The sequence below is a fragment of the Microcaecilia unicolor genome, chromosome 13, assembly GCF_901765095.1.
Source record: "Microcaecilia unicolor chromosome 13, aMicUni1.1, whole genome shotgun sequence".
In the NCBI taxonomy this organism is placed as follows: Eukaryota; Metazoa; Chordata; class Amphibia; order Gymnophiona; family Siphonopidae; genus Microcaecilia; species Microcaecilia unicolor.
In genome coordinates this window covers 41,541,602-41,564,459 of record NC_044043.1, presented here as the reverse complement: position 1 = coordinate 41,564,459, position 22,858 = coordinate 41,541,602, and the positions used below count along the sequence as shown (strand labels likewise).

The window sequence follows — 22,858 nt, the reverse complement described above, 5'->3', positions numbered from 1 at the left end:
CCTCTTCAATTGACATTTTAGCTCATCCATTTATCTCATTCTCTTGCAGTTCTGGATCTCCTCATTCCATCACTGTCCATTCTGTCTCCTTATCTCTTATCAACCTTTGTCCTGATTTTCCTTTCTGAATCTGGATCCCTTCTTTCTCTCTGCACAGGATCCCCTCCTTCCTGTGCATCAGCCTTTCTAATGCATTTCAAACCCTTTCTTTCTCTCACTGTAACGGCTATTCTTCTGCTGCTCCATTCTGAGGCACCTATTTCTTTTTCTTCTGATGTTCCTGTCTCCTCTTTCTTTCTCCATTTCTTTTTCTACAGAAGCCCTCAATTGCATTAATATGATATCACTTATAGTTCTCTTCTTTGATCTTTAAAATTAGGGATATTAAATTTGCTTGAGTCACCTTTTGTAGCTTTTCTTGTGCCAATATTCTTTTTTACTCCAGTTTCTTATGAACTCTCTTGCAACCCAAAGTTCAGAAGCAAACACAGGTTCTACAGGCCATTAAAGCTGCACTAGCGCCTGCATTAACCAGCACACAATGCTCAGAGACCCCTAGTGTGGGAAACAATGAGCTGGGCACAGATCAGCACAAATAGAATGCTAATATAGTTAAAAGGATGTAAATAAGGTCATTTCCTATTTCCTCTGATGCAGAGAGGAACACACTGTGAACAAGGGCTCCCTTACCAATGTAAACCTTATGCCAGTTTGGAGCTGGCATTAGGTTGTCTGAAGAGACAGAGAAGCATTTTTAAACTTGAATCAGTTTTAAAATCTACAACACAGCTTTATTTTTTAAGCCTGTTCTTATATTTGACTCCTTTCCCTCCCCAACCTCCACCTGGTCACAACCTCTCCCCCTCCCGGATGCCCAATTATGAGGATGCAAGGCAAATATTTTTCATAAAGGGGTTTTCATCAAATAATGCTGAGCTTCTCAATAGATTAATTGTTGTTCCTTGTACAAATCTCTGCCTAACTGTCCCTTCCCCCTGCTCCCCAGTTTGACTGCGTATGAGCTCAAGAGCTTTGATACTGCACAGCTCTTGTGTGCATGCCCCAGGCACAATCCTCCCCCTTTCTAATGTTCAATGCTAACAGCGCACAGATGATTTGCATACTATTAGCGCTGAGCATTAGGAAGGTTTTTTTGGTGCTGTTCTGTACAGCATCAGAATTTTGAGCATCTGGCCCTTGGTATACCTGCTTGATTTAAATATCGAGTTTGTAGCAGCACATTATCTCCTCTTTACCTCCAGGAATCCACTTAATTGTAGTTAATCCTCTTAACTTTTTAATTAATTTCTGTGATTTACCTCATGCTGCAGTAGGTCCATGAACAAATCCATGAACGTGGCTTTTATCTGCAGCCAGGGGTGCAATCATTTCTTTTGAAGCACATTGGAATTGTAAACCTCAGCAATGTGACAGTACAATTCCAGTATGCTTGAAAAGAAACGGAAGAAAACATACTGGCTGAATGTTACCCAGGATAAAGGGTGCCCACCCACAGCTTACCTGCTAGGGCCAGAGAAAGCGGTAGCCATAGTGGAGACACTGATTAACACTCCTGCTGCAAATAAAGGCCACTTTCATGGATTTGTTCATTGACCCAATGCAGCAGGAGGTAAACCACAGAAGTAAATGAAAAACTTAAGAGATGACTAAATGAAGATAGTCAAGCAAGGATTAGAGACAACTTTATTCTCTCCTCCTCAGATATGCACAGCAATTCACCAGCTGCTGTTGCTGAATTTTATGTTTTAACCCTGATCCTCTTCTATGTGTGAACTGTTGTTTCCTTTCAGATATCTTATTTTTTTTAATGATGCAACAAGTTCCAGCGTAAGATTATGAATCACATTTTTAAATGTGCCATGTTATGCCCTAAAAATGTCTATTAAACACTATTCAGTTTTTCAATTCTTTTCTTTAAATTTATATTAAATGAGCCTTGACTATGCCGGGTTCTGAACGAATGCACAAAAGAGAAGAAACCATGGTAATGTGGTCCATAGACTTTCAGACAGCCCTGCAGAGATCTAACAATAGGGTATCTTTACACAGAAGGGGCCTCGTAACTACTCGAGATGTTTTGATAGAATTATAAGTGCTTAAAACTTGGTTACTCATATATATGTCCCACAACTGAACCTGTGGACAGTGGGTTCTATGAAGGGTCAAGAAAAGAACCACCACAAGCGTGACAATGTACATGGCATGCTTTCTTCAGATGTGCAACTGAAGGAAAAATGAGACATCAGCAAGTTTCATCGAATATATCCCAAGGCTGCCCTTCAGGTTTCAATCAGACACAAATGTTACCACCTTCACACAGTGTGACATTTTTACCTTTAACTAATCACATCAGAAGAGAGCACTGCTACAGCTCCATAATCACTCAGTAGAGGGAAATGCAACAATGCATGCATTACTGTGGCATCTTGGGGGTGTGAAACAAAAGAGTAATATTGTCTTATTGTACTTGTTTTTCATTGTAACAATCAGAATTACAAGTAAGCTTAAGTGTGTGTTAATGTTGGCATGTATAAGAGAAAAGGGAAGGGAGGAGCGGAAGAAGGGTGGTGGTAAAAAATAAAATGTGGTTTTACTGGGTACTGGCTGTTCATCAAGAGAAAGGAATAGCTTCTTCCTTTTTTTTTTTTTTTTAACTTCCTGAGTGCTACATACAGCCCAAAGAAAATTGTCTATCTTCTAAACTCTAATGCTTTTATACTAGAAAAGAGGAAAATAGAAATTCACTTGTACAGAAACATTTGGTACAAAGTAAGTACCTGTATATATGTAAACCGCTTTGAATGTAGTTGCAAAATACCACAGAAAGGCGGTATATCAAGTCCCATTTCCCCTTTTAACTATTTAACACAGTCTAAAATCAAGCTGGTTTCGGGAAACTGTAAATTCTGAGCTCAGCGCTCTCCTGTTAGTTCCTGATGCAAGCACCAATTTCCTCCTTCCTCAGTTAAACTACCCAGCACTACAGAAGATTTTCACTTTTCCAGTCTACAAGCATAAAAATGTTAAAGTAGAAGAAACTGCAGGCTGTGTCACCCACTGAAGTGGATTTCCAGATGGTAAGAAGTCACAGGATATTGCTACGTCTCTGTATATTTTACATTTTATCTGGGCTTGATGGTTGTATCTCCAACTATTTAAATGTCTTCAAAATTTCATATCTGCACCATGCTTTATACAGAAATTGCTTTTCTGTTGATCACTTGTTTATATTCTTGTTTTAAATACTTTTATAGGAGTAAAGGGGACCTAATGAGTGAAAGCTATCAGAACACAGGTTTCATGCATTGAGTGCTTTCTGCTTTGAGGATAATTTTGTCTCATATAAGTTGGGAGGTGATGTTAAAGGGGTTTATTATGTATATTATTTGAAAATGAGAGTACCCATGAGACATTTATACCACAGGTGTAAGAGTATTGTGTAACATCTGATGTTCTAATTTAATTCGGTGATATTGTTTTAGCTTGTTAGTGCAGCGGCCTGAGAACCTGAGATCGATTCCCACCACAGCTCTTTGTGACTCTGGGCAAGTCACTTAACCCTCCATTGCCTCAGGTACAAAATAAGTACCTGTATGTAATATGAAAACCGCTTCCATTGCAACCACATAACTGCAGTATATTAAATACCATCTACCCGTTCCTGTATATTGTTTAATAAAAAATTGAATGTTAAATACTTTCACATGCACATATTTGTGTTTATATGTTGGGTTTTTTTTTAATTTCTATTTTAATTTTATAAGTATTCACAATAATTTAAGAAAACTCTTGATATGAAAGATAGAGGGAGATAAGTAATATTCAACTTATACAGATATTCAAATAACAAACAAAGGAAATTTCCTACCCCCCTCCATTCTCTAGTCCACAATTTAGGGAAGAAAATAAGGTACAATTCCATGAAATATATATTCCACTAATGAAATTAGCAGGTAAATAAAGAAGATAACTTAAAGTGCCCTATCAATAACACTTATAGATTCGATGATGATGATACTGCTGGCTGTAGATTAGGAGTTGTAGCAACCCTCAAGTCTAAAGAAGAACTCAAATGAGTAGGGTCGTAAAACATATATTTAACTGAATTGACTTTCAATACACATTTACAGGGAAAGATGAGCCAAAATAAACCACCCAATTGTAAGACCTGAGGTCGAAGTTTTAGAAATAATTGACGTCTCTTTTGAGTTGTGCTTGCAATGTCAGGAAATATTCTAATCTTATTGTTCATAAAGAGTTCATCCCTGTGACGAAAAAATTGTTTCAGGATCCAATCACGGTCTGGTTCCAAAACAAATGTTACAATTAAAGTTGCTGGTGTAGTACCCATCTCATCATCTTGGATTATTTCTGTAAGATTCAATATGAAACATCTGCTCCTTGTTCAACTTGATTAATATTTCCTTTTTTATCCTTTTTATATGGTGGCAAGTAATATATTTTAGAAACTGGCAGATAAGCCTGTTCAGGGATCTTCAGTACTTCTGATAAATATTTCTTGAAAGTTATTAAAGGGGCAATAGATGTAATTTTAGGAAAATTAATCAACCTTAGAGTTTTAGCTCTTAGTTGATTTTCTAAATTTTCCGTTTTATAGTGAAGATATTTTCCTTTATCAAGTTGAACTGAGTTTGTTGAAGAGTTTTTATACTGTCATTATTCATTTCTATTGTTTTCTCAATGTTTAGTATTATTGTTTCCAAAATTGAAATTTTTTCCAATGGCAATTTAGTAATTTGGGTCACTAGTAACAGTTTCTGTGAAAAAGAAGTTTCTAAGCTCATAAGAGCATCCCAAATTGAATCCAAGGTAATAATGCTTGGTTTAGCAAGCAAGAAAGACTTACTAAGCGACGTAAATTCAGCTGAAGTTTGACCCGATAGCTGTTTCTTCTCTACCGCTCTGGAGTCTGCCAGGACACTGGCTCTCCCCGATACCTCACCTCCGCTGATGACATCCGACGGATCCACATTGCAATCAGGCCCCACTAGAGGAAGCACTCCTTGACCTGTAATACAGGGTGTTTCCCGCCCCTGTTGCAGCTCCACCACAGGCATTGTCGGAGGGCTCCGTTCATCAGGGCTGAGTGAGATCTCAGCCTCAAGCTGGGGGAGCGGGATACCTCCCACCGTTCCCTCCAGCAGCGAGGCATCTAGCCCCGAAAAGCTTCCAGGCTCTGCAAAGTGGTCCATCGGCCCTATTGGTCTCACAGTCGTAGCGGGGCCGACATGCTGTTTACCCCTCCTCTTCGGCATTTATTCAGGTAAAAAGTTTCAAGTTAGAGGAAAACAGGCGAAGAGCCGCCTTGCTAGGTTCTTCTCAAGGCGCCATCTTTGTGTTTATATGTTGTTATTGCAATATCTGTTTAAAAATTGGGGCTATTAACATTTTAAAATGAGTATGTTGTAATCTGAAACTCAGAAGTATTTTGAAACCTAGCTCATCTGTACAGTTCTCAATTTTCTGTTTTTAGGGAAAAAAAAAAAAAAAGAATGTACACTGGTGCTACTGAAAGAATGCTTAAATAGAGACCATGGATACCCACAAGAAATTTGTTTTAAACATTTTGAAAAATGTATTAAATACCTCTTTCCCCCCCACCCCCACCCCCACCCCCAAACATAATACTCTCGTGGAAAACACATCTCAATTCACAAAAAAGTCAGAGAAGAAAAGAAATAAAAAATATATTCCCATCTCTGGAAAAAGGTAACCAAAGTCACCAGGAAAAAAAATGAGGTTTTATCAAATTCTATTAGAGCAAACAATTTGTAATACAACAGTCCAAACCCCATCCTTTTATCTGAAAAAGAAAAATTACAAAAGTTCAAACATGTAACTTTTGCAGACTGCTTATGGACACCATGGCATAAAAAACTAGCTACACTCAACATTTTGTATCTGCTATTTTAGTCACCTTTTCACAGAGAGGGTCACATATGGCATGTCCAACAGACCCACCCCCCTGGGTGATGTCATTGCATTTATTTCTATTAAAACTCTTTGTTTTAGAACAATTTTTGAAAATCGGGAGCTCTATGCTTTTGGAAAATGAGAAGGATCAGAGACTACTTTCCTAGATAATCATTTCGAATAATGGTACAATCGATGATACTATCACAACTAGACTACTGCAATGCAGTATACATAGGGTGTGCCAGGAAAACACACTACAAATCACTGCAAATCATCCAAAACACGGCAGCAAAACTAATATTCAAGAAGTTGAAATATGGAAAAGCCACTCCACTGGCTGCCAATCAAGGCAAGACTAATTTTCAAAGCAAGCACCCTCATTCACAAAATATTATTTGGTATGTCCCCTGAATACATGATAGAGATAATCAAACTATCCTCAAGAAATACAAGCCCAGAAACCAGAAGCTACCTACTTCCTCACCTACCCAACTGCAGAAACATAATGTACAAACCCGTCTACATGGCAGGATTTCACTACCTGGGTTCCAAGTGGTGGAACTCAATACCACTCTTCAAAAAATTCTACAGCTAAGTACCTAATGGGGTCTTTTACTAAAGGTTAGCTCGAGTTATTTGCAGCAGGGCCCATAGGAATAAAATGGGCCCTGCTGCAGTTTACTCAAGCTAATCTTTAGTAAAAGACCCCCTAAGTTAGCTATGAACATTCTACTTCCTAACTGTAAACCATCACTGCAATTTTCACCTAACTGTAAATTGTAAGCCACTTTGAACCAAAACCTGTTTTTAGATAACAGTGGGAGACAAGAATGTATAAATATATTGCCACCTAAAGTTAAACAGACATCACTTTAAATCACAGTAAATATACAGACAGAAAGCATAAACTACTGCTAGATAACTCTGCAACAAATTCTGATTTGTTGAAGAATGTATAGAAAAAAATAAAACTGTGTTTATGAAAATACTGAAGCATTTGAATATGGAACTTATATAGATTCTGGATTTTTATTTCCATGTAAAACTGTATGCATTTATTGTCTGTGAGTGTACTGCACACATGCAATAACTGGACTCTAACATACCAAATGAAGCTGGTTCTTTAGTGCTCCAAGTTACTCCTGCCCATGCAAGCTCTAACCTTAAAATGGCTGCCGTGACCTCCAGCAGCAGTGTCCTGAAGCCTCAGGAACACAGGAAGTCATAGCAGCCGTTTGGACTGCAAAACCAGAATGGGCAGGCACGATTGGGATTGCTCCTGTCCCAAGACCACTAGGGTTTGTAAGGTAGGCCTAGGCAGGAGTCTACAGGTGGGAGTCCGCTTTTGTTCAGGGGGAATAGATTTGGGCCTGTTTTTGTTGGGGGGGGGAGGGGCATGGAATGAGGCTGCAGTGAGACCCACTTTGATGAGGGGGGAGAAGAGATTTTAGGTTTCATATGAAAAAGCACCTGTTTTTTCAGCCAAAAAAAGCTTGAATTTGAATTTTAGATCAGTTTTGGTGCTGAAATTGAAATGCAGTCATCCTTTAGGAAAATATTATACACAAATATCAATTCAATACATCTTGAAAACTACAAACAACAGTAAATTGACAGCAGGAAAGGGATAATTTCATAACATGGTACAGTACAGTCTTATCTGACCTTCAGTAATCCGACCATCTGGTATATCCGACAGACCCCTGGGGACGTCATTGCATTTATTTCTATTACAAATCTTTGTTTTAGAACCATTTTTGAAAATCGGGAACTGTATGCCTTTGTTTATGATTTGTTTTCTATATTATCTGACTTTTCAGTTACCTGACAACAGGTGGTCCTGTTTAGGTCGGATAATTGAGACTGTACTGTACCTATCAGAAACGTAAAATAATGCATTTATTTTATGCTTATTCTATAAAGGCACACAATCCAGCCACAAAAGTGAGGAAATATCAGAAAATAATATCCAAACCTCACTCTCATACTCTCTATACCAAACTATTTGGAAAAATTTTTAAGGACCATTATGTCTGAAGCAAAAATATATGTTGGAATTGTTGCTTCCTCTGTCTAATCATGAGTCTAAGTTTTTCTATACAGTTTGTAATTAAAACTTCATTGTTTAATCATCAAAAGTACCTACAATTGTCCATATAATATCCATAAGTAGCATAATCAAAAAAGTTAACAAGTCAAATACATTAAAGATATTGTACAATACTTCATACTCAATAGCATGGCTTTTCTAATGTTTGGCATTTAAAGTACTTGTGCCTCTGATGCAGAGTTACCACTTGAAAAACAGTCATCCTGGGTAGCTGCTTAGGCAGTATGAAGTGAAGTGAAGACTTGGGAAGCTGTGAGGGCAGTGTATACTGGGAACTGGAGAAATTTGTGGTCCACTGAAAATTGTATCAAGTAAACAAAGATGGATTTGACATGTTAACATTTTGATTATGTTACTTGTGAATAGTATATAGACAATTAGAAGTACCTTTGATAGTTAAACAATTAATTCTCAATGCCAAACTATATAGAAAAAAATTGGATTGATTGGACTGAAGATGCAATAATGCTGAGATAAAGTTTTTGTTTTATATAAGATGTCCTTAAAAAAATTTTCAAATAGTTTGGTAGATACAGTTTGAGAGTGGGATTATTTGGATATTTATTCTATAAAGGCAACATACATTCCTTTATAAAACAGGAAACCAGAACAAACCACAAAAGCATACAAAATTCACACCTGCTGCAAAGGTGTAAAATGTGTGTATGTATTCTATGTGCACCAGCATACATATTTTATATAAAATATGCACATACATCCCAACTTTGCCCCACTTCCACCCAATTTACACCCCTGGGAATACCAATACAAAGACCACATAAAAGCAGGCACAATTTTCCAGTGTGCCTATGCTGCATACATGTAAACTCCCACACAATTCTATACGAGCAATTTGCTACCTGAGAAGTTTGTTTTACATGCAGAAAATGCTTAGGGAAGTCCGAATCTGAAGATGCTTAAGCTGTGCAGCATTTCCTTTCAGTAAGGTGGAACTGCAATCAGACATATTTGTTATACTTCAAGTGCTGGTTTACAAATCCTTTCTTGTAATGGCCATGCTGTTCTTAGAGGAAGCAGCTCAGGTTTTTGGGGTTTGAAAAAATATATCAGTTAAGAAAGTTGTCTGTTCACACCAGCTTCCTGCTTTTATAAGTACATATAATCCAGTACTTTAAATGTAATGCAGGGTTTTCTGCAAAGCCTGCATAAAAACAAATAAAGATTCTAACTTGGACATAAAATGGAAAACAGTCTTAAAAGAACTGCTCATAACTATATATTTTCATTGCAGGCTTTGAAGAAATAATTATGTCGTATTTTGGAGGAGAGTTCATCTACCATCAGTAAAATGGATAGTATCTATCTAATTCTGATTTTTATTTGTGGAAACCTGTGTAAGTCAGTTCATACAGAGGCAACAACAAAACCACCTCATGTCCTTTCTTCAACTATACAAAGTTCTGCTGATGCTAAAAACACAGAGGCAACAACAAAACCATCTCATGTCCTTTCTTCAACTATACAAAGTTCTGCTGATGCTAAAAACACAGAGGCAACAACAAAACCACCTCATGTCCTTTCTTCAACCATAAAAAGTTCTGCTGATGCTAAAAACATAGAGGCAACAACAAAATCACCTCATGTCCTTTCTTCAACCATAAAAAGTTCTGCTGATGCTAAAAACATAGAGGCAACAACAAAATCACCTCATGTCCTTTCTTCAACCATACAAAGTTCTGCTGATGCTAAAAACACAGAGGCAACAACAAAACCACCTCATGCTCTTTCTTTAACCATACAAAATTCTGCTGATGCTAAAAACACAGAGGCAACAACAAAACCAACTCATGTCCTTTCTTCAACCATACAAAATTCTGCTGATGCTAAAAACACAGAGGCAACAACAAAACCAACTCATGTCATTTCTTCAACCATACAAAGTTCTGCTGATGCTAAAAACACAGAACAAACCTCATCAGTTACAGTTTCATTTCAGATTACTGCATTTAATACAAATATAGCTAAAATCCAGCAAATACCCCCATTCTGTAAGGCACAAAATGATAAAACTGAAAGCAAAGACACGACAGAAAGCTGGATAGCTGCATTATCTATTGGTGGAATTTTGATTATCATGCTTGTAGCTATCATCATAATTGTAATATGGAAATGTACAAACAAGCCAGTTTCAGTTGATCCAAACTGGGCAGGTCGGTCCCCATTTGCTGATGGCGAGAATCCTGTAGAAATTGCAATGGATGACAAGGAACCAATGCAAGCCAAAAAACGTACATCACTTTCCTACATTGGCTCCTTACCCTTCATGTTTAAAAAAAGTCAGTATTTACTGGATGACTGTGGCATCCAAGATGAGTCAAAAGAGAATATGGATGAGATGCAAAGTCACAGTATCGAGAATGAGATCTGTCAGAGGAACCTAAGAACAGAAGCTGAAAACACAGCTAAATCAATGAACGGTATTCATGTGCCCCCATGTTCACCTGTTACAATTAGACCCAATGACCATTCTCACTTAACAGAAATAGTTAATTCATTACCTCCACCATCAGACCCATTAGATCTATCTAGAACACAGTCTCCCCCACCTAACTCAATTCATGTATCCAACCTACAAGATTCTCCAACTGACTCATTTGACTTTTCTATCCTACCACCTCCACCAGACATACTTGATTCAGCTTCTTTAACAGAGCTGCATGAAACACCCAACTTACTTGATCAGCAAAAACGTCCTCCTTCAAACGAGCCCATTAGCAATACTCATTGGAGTCCCAGAAACAGCATCAATGAGTTGTCTCCAATGATATCAGATCTGCAGGCTCTTAGTGATTCAGAATTGCTTCCTCATCCCCTATGTCATCAAGATGAAGATCAAACTGAAATACTTCCTCCACCCCCTGAATTCTAAACTCTCCCAGATGAATGGAATTTCTAACATTTTTCTAATTAAACAGAAATCCAATCAATTCTACATTATATATTAACATGTACAAAATATGAAACTGTTAAAACATTCAGCACTAAAGATAAGAACTGAAGAGAAAAACCTCCACTCAATTTATCAAACTTGTTGAACCTTTATTTTTGCAACTTTTGCCACAACTTTCATCAAGGTATAAAACGAAGGGTTTTTATTATGGCTGCATTTTGATTAAAATTTTAATTGCGATTAATTGTGCAATTAAAGGTTGTTATTTATTTTTGCACCACTGCAGCTCCTTGTGACTCTAGGCAAGTCACCTAACCTTCCACTGACCAGAGAAAAAGGAACTGCAGTGGGAACAAAAATAACTAGCTAACTAAATAGATAGATAAATAAATACATATATACATAGCAAATAAAAAAAATTATTGAACTTGATTTTTCTAATGACTGAGAACAGAATATTTGGCCACATGAATATTAAAAATACATGAACTCGAAGCCTTTCCTGAAATCTATTGACAGCTAGTTTTCAGGGCCATATATAAATTTTGGGACATTCCATAAATTAATGAAGCATATGGGTTTTCAATGAAGCATATGGGTTTAACTGCAGATTAACAGATGTACCTATTTCTATGAAAGTTTCATTAGCATGGGATGTATATGTACTTTCACATTACTTGCTTGTTAACTTTAAAGATGTTTAGATTTAATATTTATTGGAAGATAATGCTCTGATACAACCTAGTGTGGTGCATTATAGATGATTTGTAACTATTTCATAGCTCGTCTGGTTTTGTTCTTTGAAAAATATAGTCTGCATAAAAAATATCACCTGAACAGCAGGCACTAGTCAAGTTAAATTATAATTAAATATTTCACAAGATTTAATGTTTTAATTTAATGTGTTCAGCTAACATGAAATGAATTTTTTTTAAATAGTTGTATTCTTGTATTAATATTAATTGTCTTGCAATGCTTTTTCTTAACTTGATACGTAAGCCGCATTGAACCTGAGCTTTCTTGGGAAAATGTAGGGTAGAAATGTCATAATAAATACTCCCTAGAAATTCGGATGCTTCTATTTAATCAATTTCTTGCAAACGAGTTAAAGTTAAGTGGTTAAAGAGACTGGGACTTTCAAGTTTTGATTTTGCATATGCCACTTGTAAAAACACTGTAAAAACAGCACAGGTTCAAATACTGACCCCCCTCCCCCCTTGGGGCACTCCACTACTGAACCTTTCCATGTGGATAACTGACAATGTAACCCTAATCTCGATCTCCTGGATTTTAGCCAGTTTGCAATCCACATAAAGACATGCCCTCCTTTGTCATGACTCTTCAGTTTCATAAGGAGTCTCTCATTAGGGACTCAAATGCCTTCTCAAAATCCAAATATTCTACATCAACCATTTCACCATTATCCACTTGTTTGTTTACACCTTCAAAAAAAATTAATAAATTGGGAAATAAGACTTGCATTTCCTGAACCCATGCTGACTCATTCCCATTAAGCTTTGTCATTCTATATGGCCAATAATTTTAGGGTCAATATTCAAAGTGATTTAACTGGCTAGAAATAGCTCCTGGCAAGTTAAATTGCTTGTCCATGGCTAACCAGTCAAGTTTCAGAAGCACTTAACTGGCTAATGCCAATGAAAATGTCCGATTAGTGTCATGGGCATAGTTTTTTGGGGGGGTACTGCCCACCCAAATGAGATGCCTGTCTGGTATTCCAACCTCCCTCCCCGTGGGATCCGGTACCACTGGCTGCCCTCCTTCAACTTTACATGCCACTGATAGTATCAGTGAGGTAAGCACCCTGCCTTTGGCAGCCTGGAAGCGTTCCTTCTGCTACAACTTCCTGTCCTGTATAGGCAGGACGCTGCAGCAGAGGGAAAGCTTCCCGGGGCCGCCGAAAGCAGTGTGCTTACCTCACTGGCACTGTTAGTGACCCAGAAAGTTGAAGGAGGGCAGAAGGAAAGAAGCGAGTAGAACTGGATCCTGTATGGGGAGGGGGTGGAGGAAGCAAGAAATGATGCACCTGCAGGGGGAGGGGGGAGGGAAGGATACAAATGCCAGACCAGGAAGGGGGGAGGAGAAGTGAAGAGAGCTGAGAGACCATAGGAGGGGGTAGGGGAAGAAAATGAGAGAGCTGACACACTATGAGGGGGGAAGGAGAGCTGACAGACCATGAGGGGGAGAGGGGAAGGGGAAGGAGAGAGCTGACAGACCATGAGGGGGAGAGGGGAAGGAGAAAGCTAACAGACCATGGGAGGGCAGGAAGAGAAGAGGAAGAATAAAGCTAACAGTTCATGGGGGCACGAAGGGAAGGGGAAGGGGAAGGAAAAGCTAACAGACCACGCGGGGGAGCAGGCAGGGAAGGGGAAGAAGAGAGCTGACAGACCGTAAGGGGAAGGAGAAAGGGAAGGAGACAGCTGACAGACCATGAGGAGAAGGAGAAAGGGAAGTAGACAGATGACAGACCATAAGGGGGGAGGGGAAAGGAAAGGAGAGAGCCGACAGACCATGGGGGGGGGGGGGGGGGGGGAGAGAGCTGACGGACCATGGCGGGGGCAGACAGGGAAATGAGAAAGATGCCAGACTGTGGGTAAGTGGGGTGGGGGAATGAGAAAGATGCCAGACCGTGATTGGTGAGGTAGCAGAATAGGAAGGTGAAGGGATGATGATAGACCATGAGGGGGTGGAGGAGAAGAAGAGAGCTGACAGACAACAGGAGGGGAGGGAAAAGGAAGGGAAGGGGAGAGCTATCAGATCATGGGGTGAGGGGAAGGGAAGGAGAGAGACCATGGGGAAGCAGGAAGGGAAGGGAAAGGAAAGGAGAAAGATGACAGACCATGGGGGGTCAGGGGGGAGAGAAAGGGAAGGAGAGAGCTAACAGACCATGGGGGAGGGCAGGAAGGGAAGGAGAGAGATGACAGACCATGGGGGGTCAGGGGGAGAGAAAGGGAAGGAGAGAGCTGACAGACCATGTGGGGGGAAGGAAAGGAGAGAGTTGACAGACCATGGGGGCAAGGGGGGAAGGGAAGGAGAGACCACTTAGGGGAGATATAATTGAAGTCTACAAAATCCTGAGCTGTGTAGAACGGGTAAAAGTGAATCGATTTTTTACTCTTTCAAAAAGTGCAAAGACTAGGGGACACTCAATGAAGTTACATGGAAATACTTTTAAAACAAATAGGAGAAAATATTTTTTTCAATCAATGGATAGTTAAGCTTTGGAACTGTGGTTAGCGTATCTGGGTTTAAAAAATGTTTGGACAATTCCTGGAGGAAAAGTCCACAGTTGGCTATTAAGATAGACATTGGGAAGCCACTACTTGCCCTGGAATTGGTAGCATGGAATGCTGCTACAATTTGGGTTTCTACCAGGTACTTGTGACCTGGACTGGCCACTTTTGGAAACAGGATACCGGACTGGATGGACCATTGGTCTGACCCAGTATTGCTATTCTTATGGAAGCAAAGGGGAGAAATGCTGGAGCCACAGAGAAAGGGGAAGAGAGAGAGAGGGAGATGCTGGGAGGTATGTGAATGGAGACAGGAAAATCAGATGGATGGGTGGGTGGGGAAGAGAGTAAAGGTTCATGGATCTGACACAGAGCCTTTCTGTGGTACAACCAAAGCCGTTTTGTGAGACAGAGAGAGAAACAGATGTTACACCAGGGGAGGGGGCAAGGGAGATGGAGAGATACTGGCCCCAGAGTTGGGATGCCAAGAGAAAAGGGTGAGAAGCTCGATGTGGGGGGGGGGGGGGGGGGGGGAGGGACTGAGAGGCGAGGTGCAGAACAGGACAGATAGGAACACGGAAGTCCCTTACAGTGCCTCTGCTAATCACTGTCAGAAGACAACAATCCCCCTTTCAAAAGAAGGCTGTCAGCTATGTCACAGAACCCTTTGATAACTAATGCAAACAGGCAACTGTCCCTGTTTCCCATATCACCATGGCCAAGGACCCCTCAACGGATACCTCCCTCCTGTCACACTCTTACACCTCTCCTGCCTTCAGTGAGCCTCTCTCTCTCTCATATAGTTCCCATCCTTTACCCAGTCTCTCTCTCTCTCATATATAGCCCCCTAAACTTCACTCAATCCTTTTCTCTGTCATATATATATATATATATATATATATATATATATATATAGCACCCCTGGGTTCCCCAGTCTTCTTCTCTCTTTCTCTCTGTCATATATAGTCCCCTAGCATTCACCCAGTCTTCTATATTATATATAGCCCCCCAGCCTTCACCCAGGCTCTCTCTTTCATATACTCCACCCACCCAAGTCTTCAACCAGTCACTCTCTCACTCTAAGTCACTCCCAGGCAACTATTGTGCTTAGAGTCTGGCAACTATTTCCCTTACTTTGCTATATGGAAGTGGTTCCCAAACCTGGTCCTGGAGGCACCCCAGCCAATAAATATTCATGAGAGAGATTTGCATGAAGTGGATGCAAATCTCTCTCATGAATATTCATTGTGGGCATCCTGAAAATCTGACTGGCTGGGTTGCTTCCAGGACCAGTTTGGGAATCTCTGCTATATGCAGAGCTGTCTCACAAACAGTGCATCTCCCATGTCTGCACTGCGATTTGGCTCTCTGTAAGACTGATCCGAGTGGTATTCAGGAAGACTCACATTTTCAACTCTTGCAAGACTTTAAAGCGTAAAACAAGCCCAACTTCTTGCACCACACAGCTCAAGAACAGAGAGTTCCAAATCATGGTGCAAATATGGGAGATGCACTGTTTGTGAGGCAACTCTGCAAAACAAACACTTGGGGGCATGAAATCCCAGTTACCAGGATGAGGAAGGGGAGCAATGTTGGCACCTCTGTCTCCTTTGTGCCACATATACCTGCAACTGATCTATGAAGCAGTCATTTTTGGCATCTAGAAACTTTACTGTCCTAGAAAATTCTGATGAGACATCTATCCAGTCAGTACTGGGGTAATTGAAATCTTACAAAAGCAGAGCAATATGGAAGAAAAATTACAAAAATACACAAAAACAAATAAAAGCAGAAAAAAAAACCCCTTGCCAAACCAACAATCTACAACAAAAGTGGAACTACGAGTATTTAAGAAAATATATCACATGGAAGGCCCTGTTACACTATCTTGCTTATTAAAGGGGATACTTCAGCTGACTTCCTCCATTTGGAAGGTGTCAGCTGAAGTATCCCTTTGAAGCAGCAAGAAAGCAAGAGAACCTCCCCTCTAGTATATATATAGTTCCACTTTCATTACAGATCGTTGGTTTGGGATGGGAAAATTAGGTTCTTACCTTGGTAATTTTCTTTCCTTTAGTCATAGCAGATGAAGCCATTACGTATGGGTTATGTCCATCAACCAGCAGGGGAGATAGAGAGCACTCAAACTTTCACAGTGCCCTCTTGGCCAGCTAGCTCCACTGCCTCTTCAGTATTTGAAGCTTCCAAAGCAGTATGGCAAACCGCAATGGGAATCACAAGAGCTTTCCTCACAGCGAACGATGGCCCATCACAAGGGCATGAACTCATAAAGGAGGGAATGCACATCCTCCTGGAGGGAATAAACTCATCCTCCTTATTGTATAAGTGGAGGGGAACACACGCGCCTCCTGGAGGGAATCACACATCCTCCCAACACACTGGAGGGAATGAACTCATCCTCCTATTTATAGAACTGGAGGGGAACACACGCGCCTCCTGGAGGGAATGAACACATCCTCCTAAATTTAAACTGAACATGAATCCTGAAGATTGTTTTCCAACTTTCTCCCAAGGAAGGAACTTCAGGAAATTAGAACAGAACCTGAAAAACAGATTCACAGCATACAGACAATCATACAGGGAGGGCTCATGGCTTCATCTGCTATGACTAAAGGAAAGAAAATTACCAAGGTAAGAACCTAATTTTCCCTTCCTTGTCATCAAGCAGATGAAGCCATTACGTATGGGATGTAACAAAGCAATCCCTAGATAGGGTGGGAACAAGCCACACCACGCGCTAGCACTTGTGCACCAAAACGCGCATCCCTCCTGACAGCCACATCCAGCCTGTAATGTCGGGCAAAGGAGAGCTTAGAAGCCCATGTTGCTGCACTGCATATCTCTTGAAGAGAGAGTGCTCCAGTTTCAGCCCAAAAGGAAGAAATCGCTCTAGTAGAATGTGCCTTAAAGGCTACAGGCGGAACCCTGCCGGCCAGCAGATAAGCTGAAAAGATAGTTTCTTTGAGCCAGCGGGCAATAGTGGCTTTAGACGCTGGAGACCCTCTGCGAGAACCGGATAGCAAAACAAACAGATGATCAGAAGTCCTGAAAGAGTTAGTAACTCGCAGATACTGCAGCAGAGTCCTGCGCACATCCAAAAGGTGCAGCTGCCCAAAAGATTCTGGAAACCGAACCGTGACTCCGGACTCTGAAAATTGCAGAAATGGGTCTCTACAGGACAGCGCCTGGAGCTCTGACACCCGTCTTGCCGAGGTAATGGCCACCAGAAAAACGGCCTTCAGTGTCAAGTCTTTCTCCGATGCTCACCGAAGCGGCTCAAAAGGAGATGCCTGCAGGGTTTTCAAAACTAGCCCCAGGTTCCAAGCTGGATAGGGTGCTCGCACTGGAGGTCGGAGCCGAAGCACCCCTCTAAGAAACCGTGCCACATCTGGGTGAGCAGCCAAAGACACGCCTTCCACCTTACCACGAAGGGAGGCCAACGCTGCCACCTGCACCCACAGGGAATTATAGGCCAAGCCTTTTTGTACACCTTCCTGCAAAAAGTCCAGAATCGGCGAGACAGGAGCCCGCATTGGAACAATGGCTCTGGAAGCACACCAAGACTCAAACAGGCACCAAATCCTGGCATAAGCCACAGAAGTGGACCGCTTGCGGGATTGCAGGAGAGTGGAAATAACTTTATTGGAACAACCTTTATCCCTCAATTGCGCCCTCTCAATAGCCATGCCGTAAGACCAAAGCGGCCGGCGTCCTCCATGGCTACCGGTCCCTGAGTCAACAGGTTCGGTACCAGAGGAAAAGGCAGAGGAGCCTCCAGGAGCATCTGTCGGAGGTCTGTATACCAAGGTCTCCTTGGCCAATCCGGGGCGATGAGGACCACTTCTCCTGGGTGCAGCCGAATCCGCAAGAGCAGGCGCCCTATCAAGGGCCATGGGGGAAACACATAAAGTAGACCCGGAGGCCAGGGTTGAGCCAAGGCATCCAACCCCGCTGAGCGAGGATCTCTCCGTTTGCTGAAGAAGCACGGGACTTTGGTATTGGCACTTGTCGCCATTAGATCCATCACGGGCTTGCCCCATTTGGCACAGATCTGCAGGAATACTTCGTCTGCCAGATTCCAGTCTGCTGGATCGATCTGATGCCTGCTCAGATAAGCGGCCTGCACATTGCTCTGACCTGCAATATGAGCTGCCGACAGACACTGAAGATGCAGCTCGGCCAAGTGGCAAATCAGTTCGGCCTGCGCGGCTAGTGCTCTGCACCTTGTTCCGCCTTGTCGATTTATATAGGCCACCGTTGTCGTGTTGTCCGACATCACTCTGACAGCCAATCCTTCCAGGGTCACTTGAAAGGCCAGAAGCGCCTGAAACACCGCTTTCAACTCTAGGCGGTTGATGGACCACTCCGACTCCTCGGGTGTCCATAGACCCTGGGCATGCTTCCCCTTGCAGTGTGCGCCCCAGCCCTTCAGGCTGGCATCTGTTACCACTAGGCACCAAACGGGGAGCGTCAGCGGCATTCCTCGCCGCAGCATGCTGTCCGAGAGCCACCACTCCATGCTGAGACGGGCCGCAGGGAGCCAAGTAAGTCTGCATTGGTAATCCTGAGAAATAGGAGACCATCTCCGGAGTAGGGAATACTGTAGAGGTCTCAGGTGCGCTCTCGCCCAGGGTACCACTTCCATCGTGGCTGTCATCGATCCCAGCAGCTGGACAATGTCCCAAGCTCGCTGGCGGGGCATCCTCAGGAGCAGACGGACCTGATTCTGAAGCTTGCACCGCCTTAGCTCGGGTAGGAACACATAGCCCGAGACTGTGTCGAACCTGGCCCCCAAAAACTCTAGAGATTGTGAAGGGGACAGGTGACTTTTGCCATATTGACGACCCAGCCTAGAGATTGCAGTACTGAGACCACTCTGGCTGTAGCTTGTAAGCTCTCTGTTGCAGAGTCTGCTCTGATGAGCCAGTCGTCTAGGTACGGGTGAATCCTGATACCTTCTCGCCTGAGAAAAGCAGCTACTACCACCATTACCTTCGAAAAGGTTCGGGGAGCTGTGGCGAGGCCAAAAGGCAAGGCCCTGAACTGGAAATGTTTTCCCAACACCGCAAACCTCAGAAACTTCTAGTGCGGGGGCCAAATCGGAATGTGCAAGTAAGCTTCTTTCAGGTCTAGAGACGTGAGAAACTCTCCTGGCTGAACCGCCGCAATGACGGAGCGCAGGGATTCCATGTGGAAATGCCGCACTCTCAAGGACTTGTTCACTTCTTTTAAGTCCAGAATAGAGCGAAAGGACCCACCTTTTCGCGGCACCACAAAGTAGATGGAGTATCGGCCGCAGCCTTGCTCGGCGGGAGGCACAGGGGTCACTGCCCCTAACTGAATCAGACCTTGTAAAGTCTCCTCCACCGCCGCCCGTTTGACGGCAGAACCGCATCGGGACTCCACAAACACGTCTCTTACTGGGGCGTTGAATTCTATTCTGTATCCATCTCTGATCAGGTCCAGAACCCACTGATCTGAGGAAATCTTGGCCCACTCCTCGACAAAGAGGGAAAGCCGTCCTCCGATGACAGGCATCGAGGAGAGGGCCGGCGCACCATCATTGAGAGGGTCGCCCCTGAACTCCTGGTCTTGAGCCACCAGCTGCGGAACGCTTGTCCGAGCGAAAGGAGTTCCTCTGCTGACCACGGGCACGAGAAGTGAACCCAGCAGAACGCCCCGGGCGGTACCTTCTAGTTTCACGGAAGCGAGGTCTGTACGAGGAGTGGACCGCCTGGCCCTTAGAGGAAGGCCTCTGCCTATCTTCGGGCAAGCGCTGGGGTTTTGGATCACCCAGGCCTTTCACAATTTTCTCTAACTCCTCACCAAATAGGAGAAGTCCTTGAAAAGGCAACTTCACCAACCTTTGCTTAGAGGCCATGTCCGCTGCCCAGTGTCGTAGCCACAGACGACGGCGAGCCGCCACTGCTACTGCCATTTGTTTAGCCGAAGCTCTGACAAGGTCATAAAGGGCATCAGCCAGAAAGGACAAGGCCACCTCCATCCGCGGAGCCACATCCAAGAAGGGCTCCGCTCCATCTCCGGGCTGAGCCACTGCCTGTTGCAGCCAAGCTAGGCAGGCTCTCACAGCATAACAGCTGCATGCAGACGCCCGAACAGTGAGACCTGCAATTTCAAAGGACTGTTTCAACGCTGTTTCCAGCCTACGGTCTTGAACATCCTTCAGGGCAACACCTCCTTCAACAGGGAGAGTAGTTCTCTTTGTCACCGCAGTGACTAGGGCATCTACTGCAGGCATTTGAAAACGAGCCATATGTCCCTCACGCAGAGGGTATAACTGCCCCATAGCCCTGGAAACTCTCAAAGGTCCCTCGGGGTCAGCCCACTGAGCCGAAACAAGCTCTAGGATGGAGTCATGCAAAGGGAAGGCCCGAGCAGCTTTCTTGGTACTAGCCATCCTGGGATTACCCGAGGAGGCCATGCCACTGTCAGGATCTTCAATCGAGAGGGCCTGCAGGGTATCTGAAATAAGCGCTGGCAGCTCATCACGGTGGAAAATCCTCACCGCGGAGGGATCATCCAGATCCTGTGGTAAATCCGCACCTGACTCTGGTTCCTCAGACCAAGAACGTCTGTCAGAGTTCTCCGAATCCTCACACCCCAACCATGGGGGGGAAAAAGGTGCACCACAATCTGAAGGGGAATTAACCCTTCTACACTTATCTTTAGGCCAAGCATCCGGGAAAAAAGCCTCACTGGGCAATCCCAGGCCAGAATCCATCGGGGGGACAATCAGAGGAGCCTTAGGCGACCCTTGAGGAAGGGCTCTTTTCATCATGTATGCTTTATGCAGCAAAAGCACAAAATCCGGGGACCCAAATCCTGTCCGGTGCTAGCCACTCCTGAAATAACCTCATCTCGAGGTGCCCCACCCGGCTCAGGTCTCTCCGTGTCCACGGAGGCCGCGCCATGCGGTGTAAGCAAAATGGCGCCCGCTGCCAGCTCAGAGCGGGAAGAAACATCGCTCGCCATGCTCGGGCCGGCTCCTACGCCAATACAGCACGATTTACAGAGCCCTGCAGCTGATTTGCGCTTGCCACAAGTGGAACAGCGCTTTACATTGTCCGCAGCCGTCGCCGAAAAACGGCGGTAAAATCCAAAATGGCGGTTTCGCGCCAAAATCGCCCCGATCGCGGGCCCACCCCGGAGGAGTTGGAAAACACTCTTACCTCAAAGGATCTAGTGTACAACTACGATCCTGCTGAAAATCAGGTCAAAAACCTCTGTTCCAGCGTCTCTGCGTTTAAAAACGTGACGCGACTTTTTTTTTCTTTTTTTTTAAAGCTGTGAGGAAAGCAGAGGTATTGAAGACTCCGGAGGTTCAGATGAGTGGGAAAGGCAGGGAAAGGGCGAACCTATATGCCTGCATCCACTGTTGGTGGGTAAGGACAGGGAAAACAAGGCAATATGTCCACATCCACAGAGGTATGGGTAAGGCAGGGAAAGGGCTAACCTATGTGCCTTTAAAGTGAAGCTGCTATAGCCTCCAACACCCTGGTTAACAACTGGCAAGCCAGGAACCACCTCCCGGCAGATTTTTCTGGAGCTCAAACAAGCTGCAGCCACCCTGCTAAGGGAGATAGAGAATACTGAAGAGGCAGTGGAGCTAGCTGGCCAAGAGGGCACTGTGAAAGTTTGAGTGCTCTCTATCTCCCCTGCTGGTTGATGGACATAACCCATACGTAATGGCTTCATCTGCTTGATGACAAGGAAGTTTTTATTTTCTTTGTTGGGGGGGGGGGGGGGGGGGGGGGAGGCAAGTAATTGAAATCTTCCATTATTATTGTGCTACTAAATTTGTTAGCATTTCACGGTTTATATCTTCATCTTGTCCAGGTGGATGCTAGTATGTCACCCCACCAGTACTGCTCCTCCCCATCACACATGGAATTTCCACATTGCATTTTACTTCCTGCAGAACTTCTATCCTGTCAGTCTCCATTCTTTCTTTCACATATAATGCCACCTCTCAACCAGTCTGATCTACCCTAATATTACTTTAAGGTCCACTATGTTTATCTTATTTTGAGACACAGCAAATGTGTTACATGAACTGTTGAGGCCATATGGCCTATCTCAACATGTTCCAAGCTAACATCTGCTGATTCACTGAGATCTCATGCACCATGAACATCAGAATGGCAGTCCTCTGAGGTGGAAGAAAGGCTTTCCCATGAATCATGTTACCTACCTTTTTTCTAACTGAGCATTTGCTTCCTGTCACATACAGAAAATCCTATAAGATCTTAATGTTATTTCATCAGATTCAGTTCTTAGGTTCTGCAGTATTCTTGGCTAAATATCTCATACCCTATTTCCTTTCTTTTGCTTCTCAAAAAAAGAAAAAGAAAAGCTATTGTTCGTTCCATCTTTTTATCATGTCCATTTTGATACCATCTAGAACTCCTGCTTCAGTGTCTCAGTTTCCTCCGGAATTCTTTACCTCTTTACCTACAACTAGGTAACAAATTTAAAGCAGCTTTCGCTTTTGGATTTCATCTTGCTCCAGCTAGGCTTGCCATTTAATTGCAGAATTAAAATTGTCTCACCTTCCCTCTTGTATTTCCTGTCTTCTTATTCTCCTTG

At 43.1% G+C, this 22,858-nt stretch overlaps 2 protein-coding genes across 2 annotated transcripts in view; one reads left to right on the top strand and one right to left on the bottom strand.

Moving 5' to 3' along the window:
- The window catches only part of NF1 (neurofibromin 1), a 464,504-nt gene that overhangs the window by 122,469 nt on the left and 319,177 nt on the right, over positions 1 to 22,858 (bottom strand).
- On the top strand, positions 2,855 to 11,259 carry EVI2B (ecotropic viral integration site 2B). Its single transcript, XM_030222525.1, has 2 exons — positions 2,855 to 3,098; positions 9,321 to 11,259. The coding sequence occupies exon 2, from the start codon at positions 9,378 to 9,380 to the stop codon at positions 10,956 to 10,958; it is 1,581 nt and encodes a 526-aa protein (XP_030078385.1). The 5' UTR covers positions 2,855 to 3,098; positions 9,321 to 9,377; the 3' UTR covers positions 10,959 to 11,259.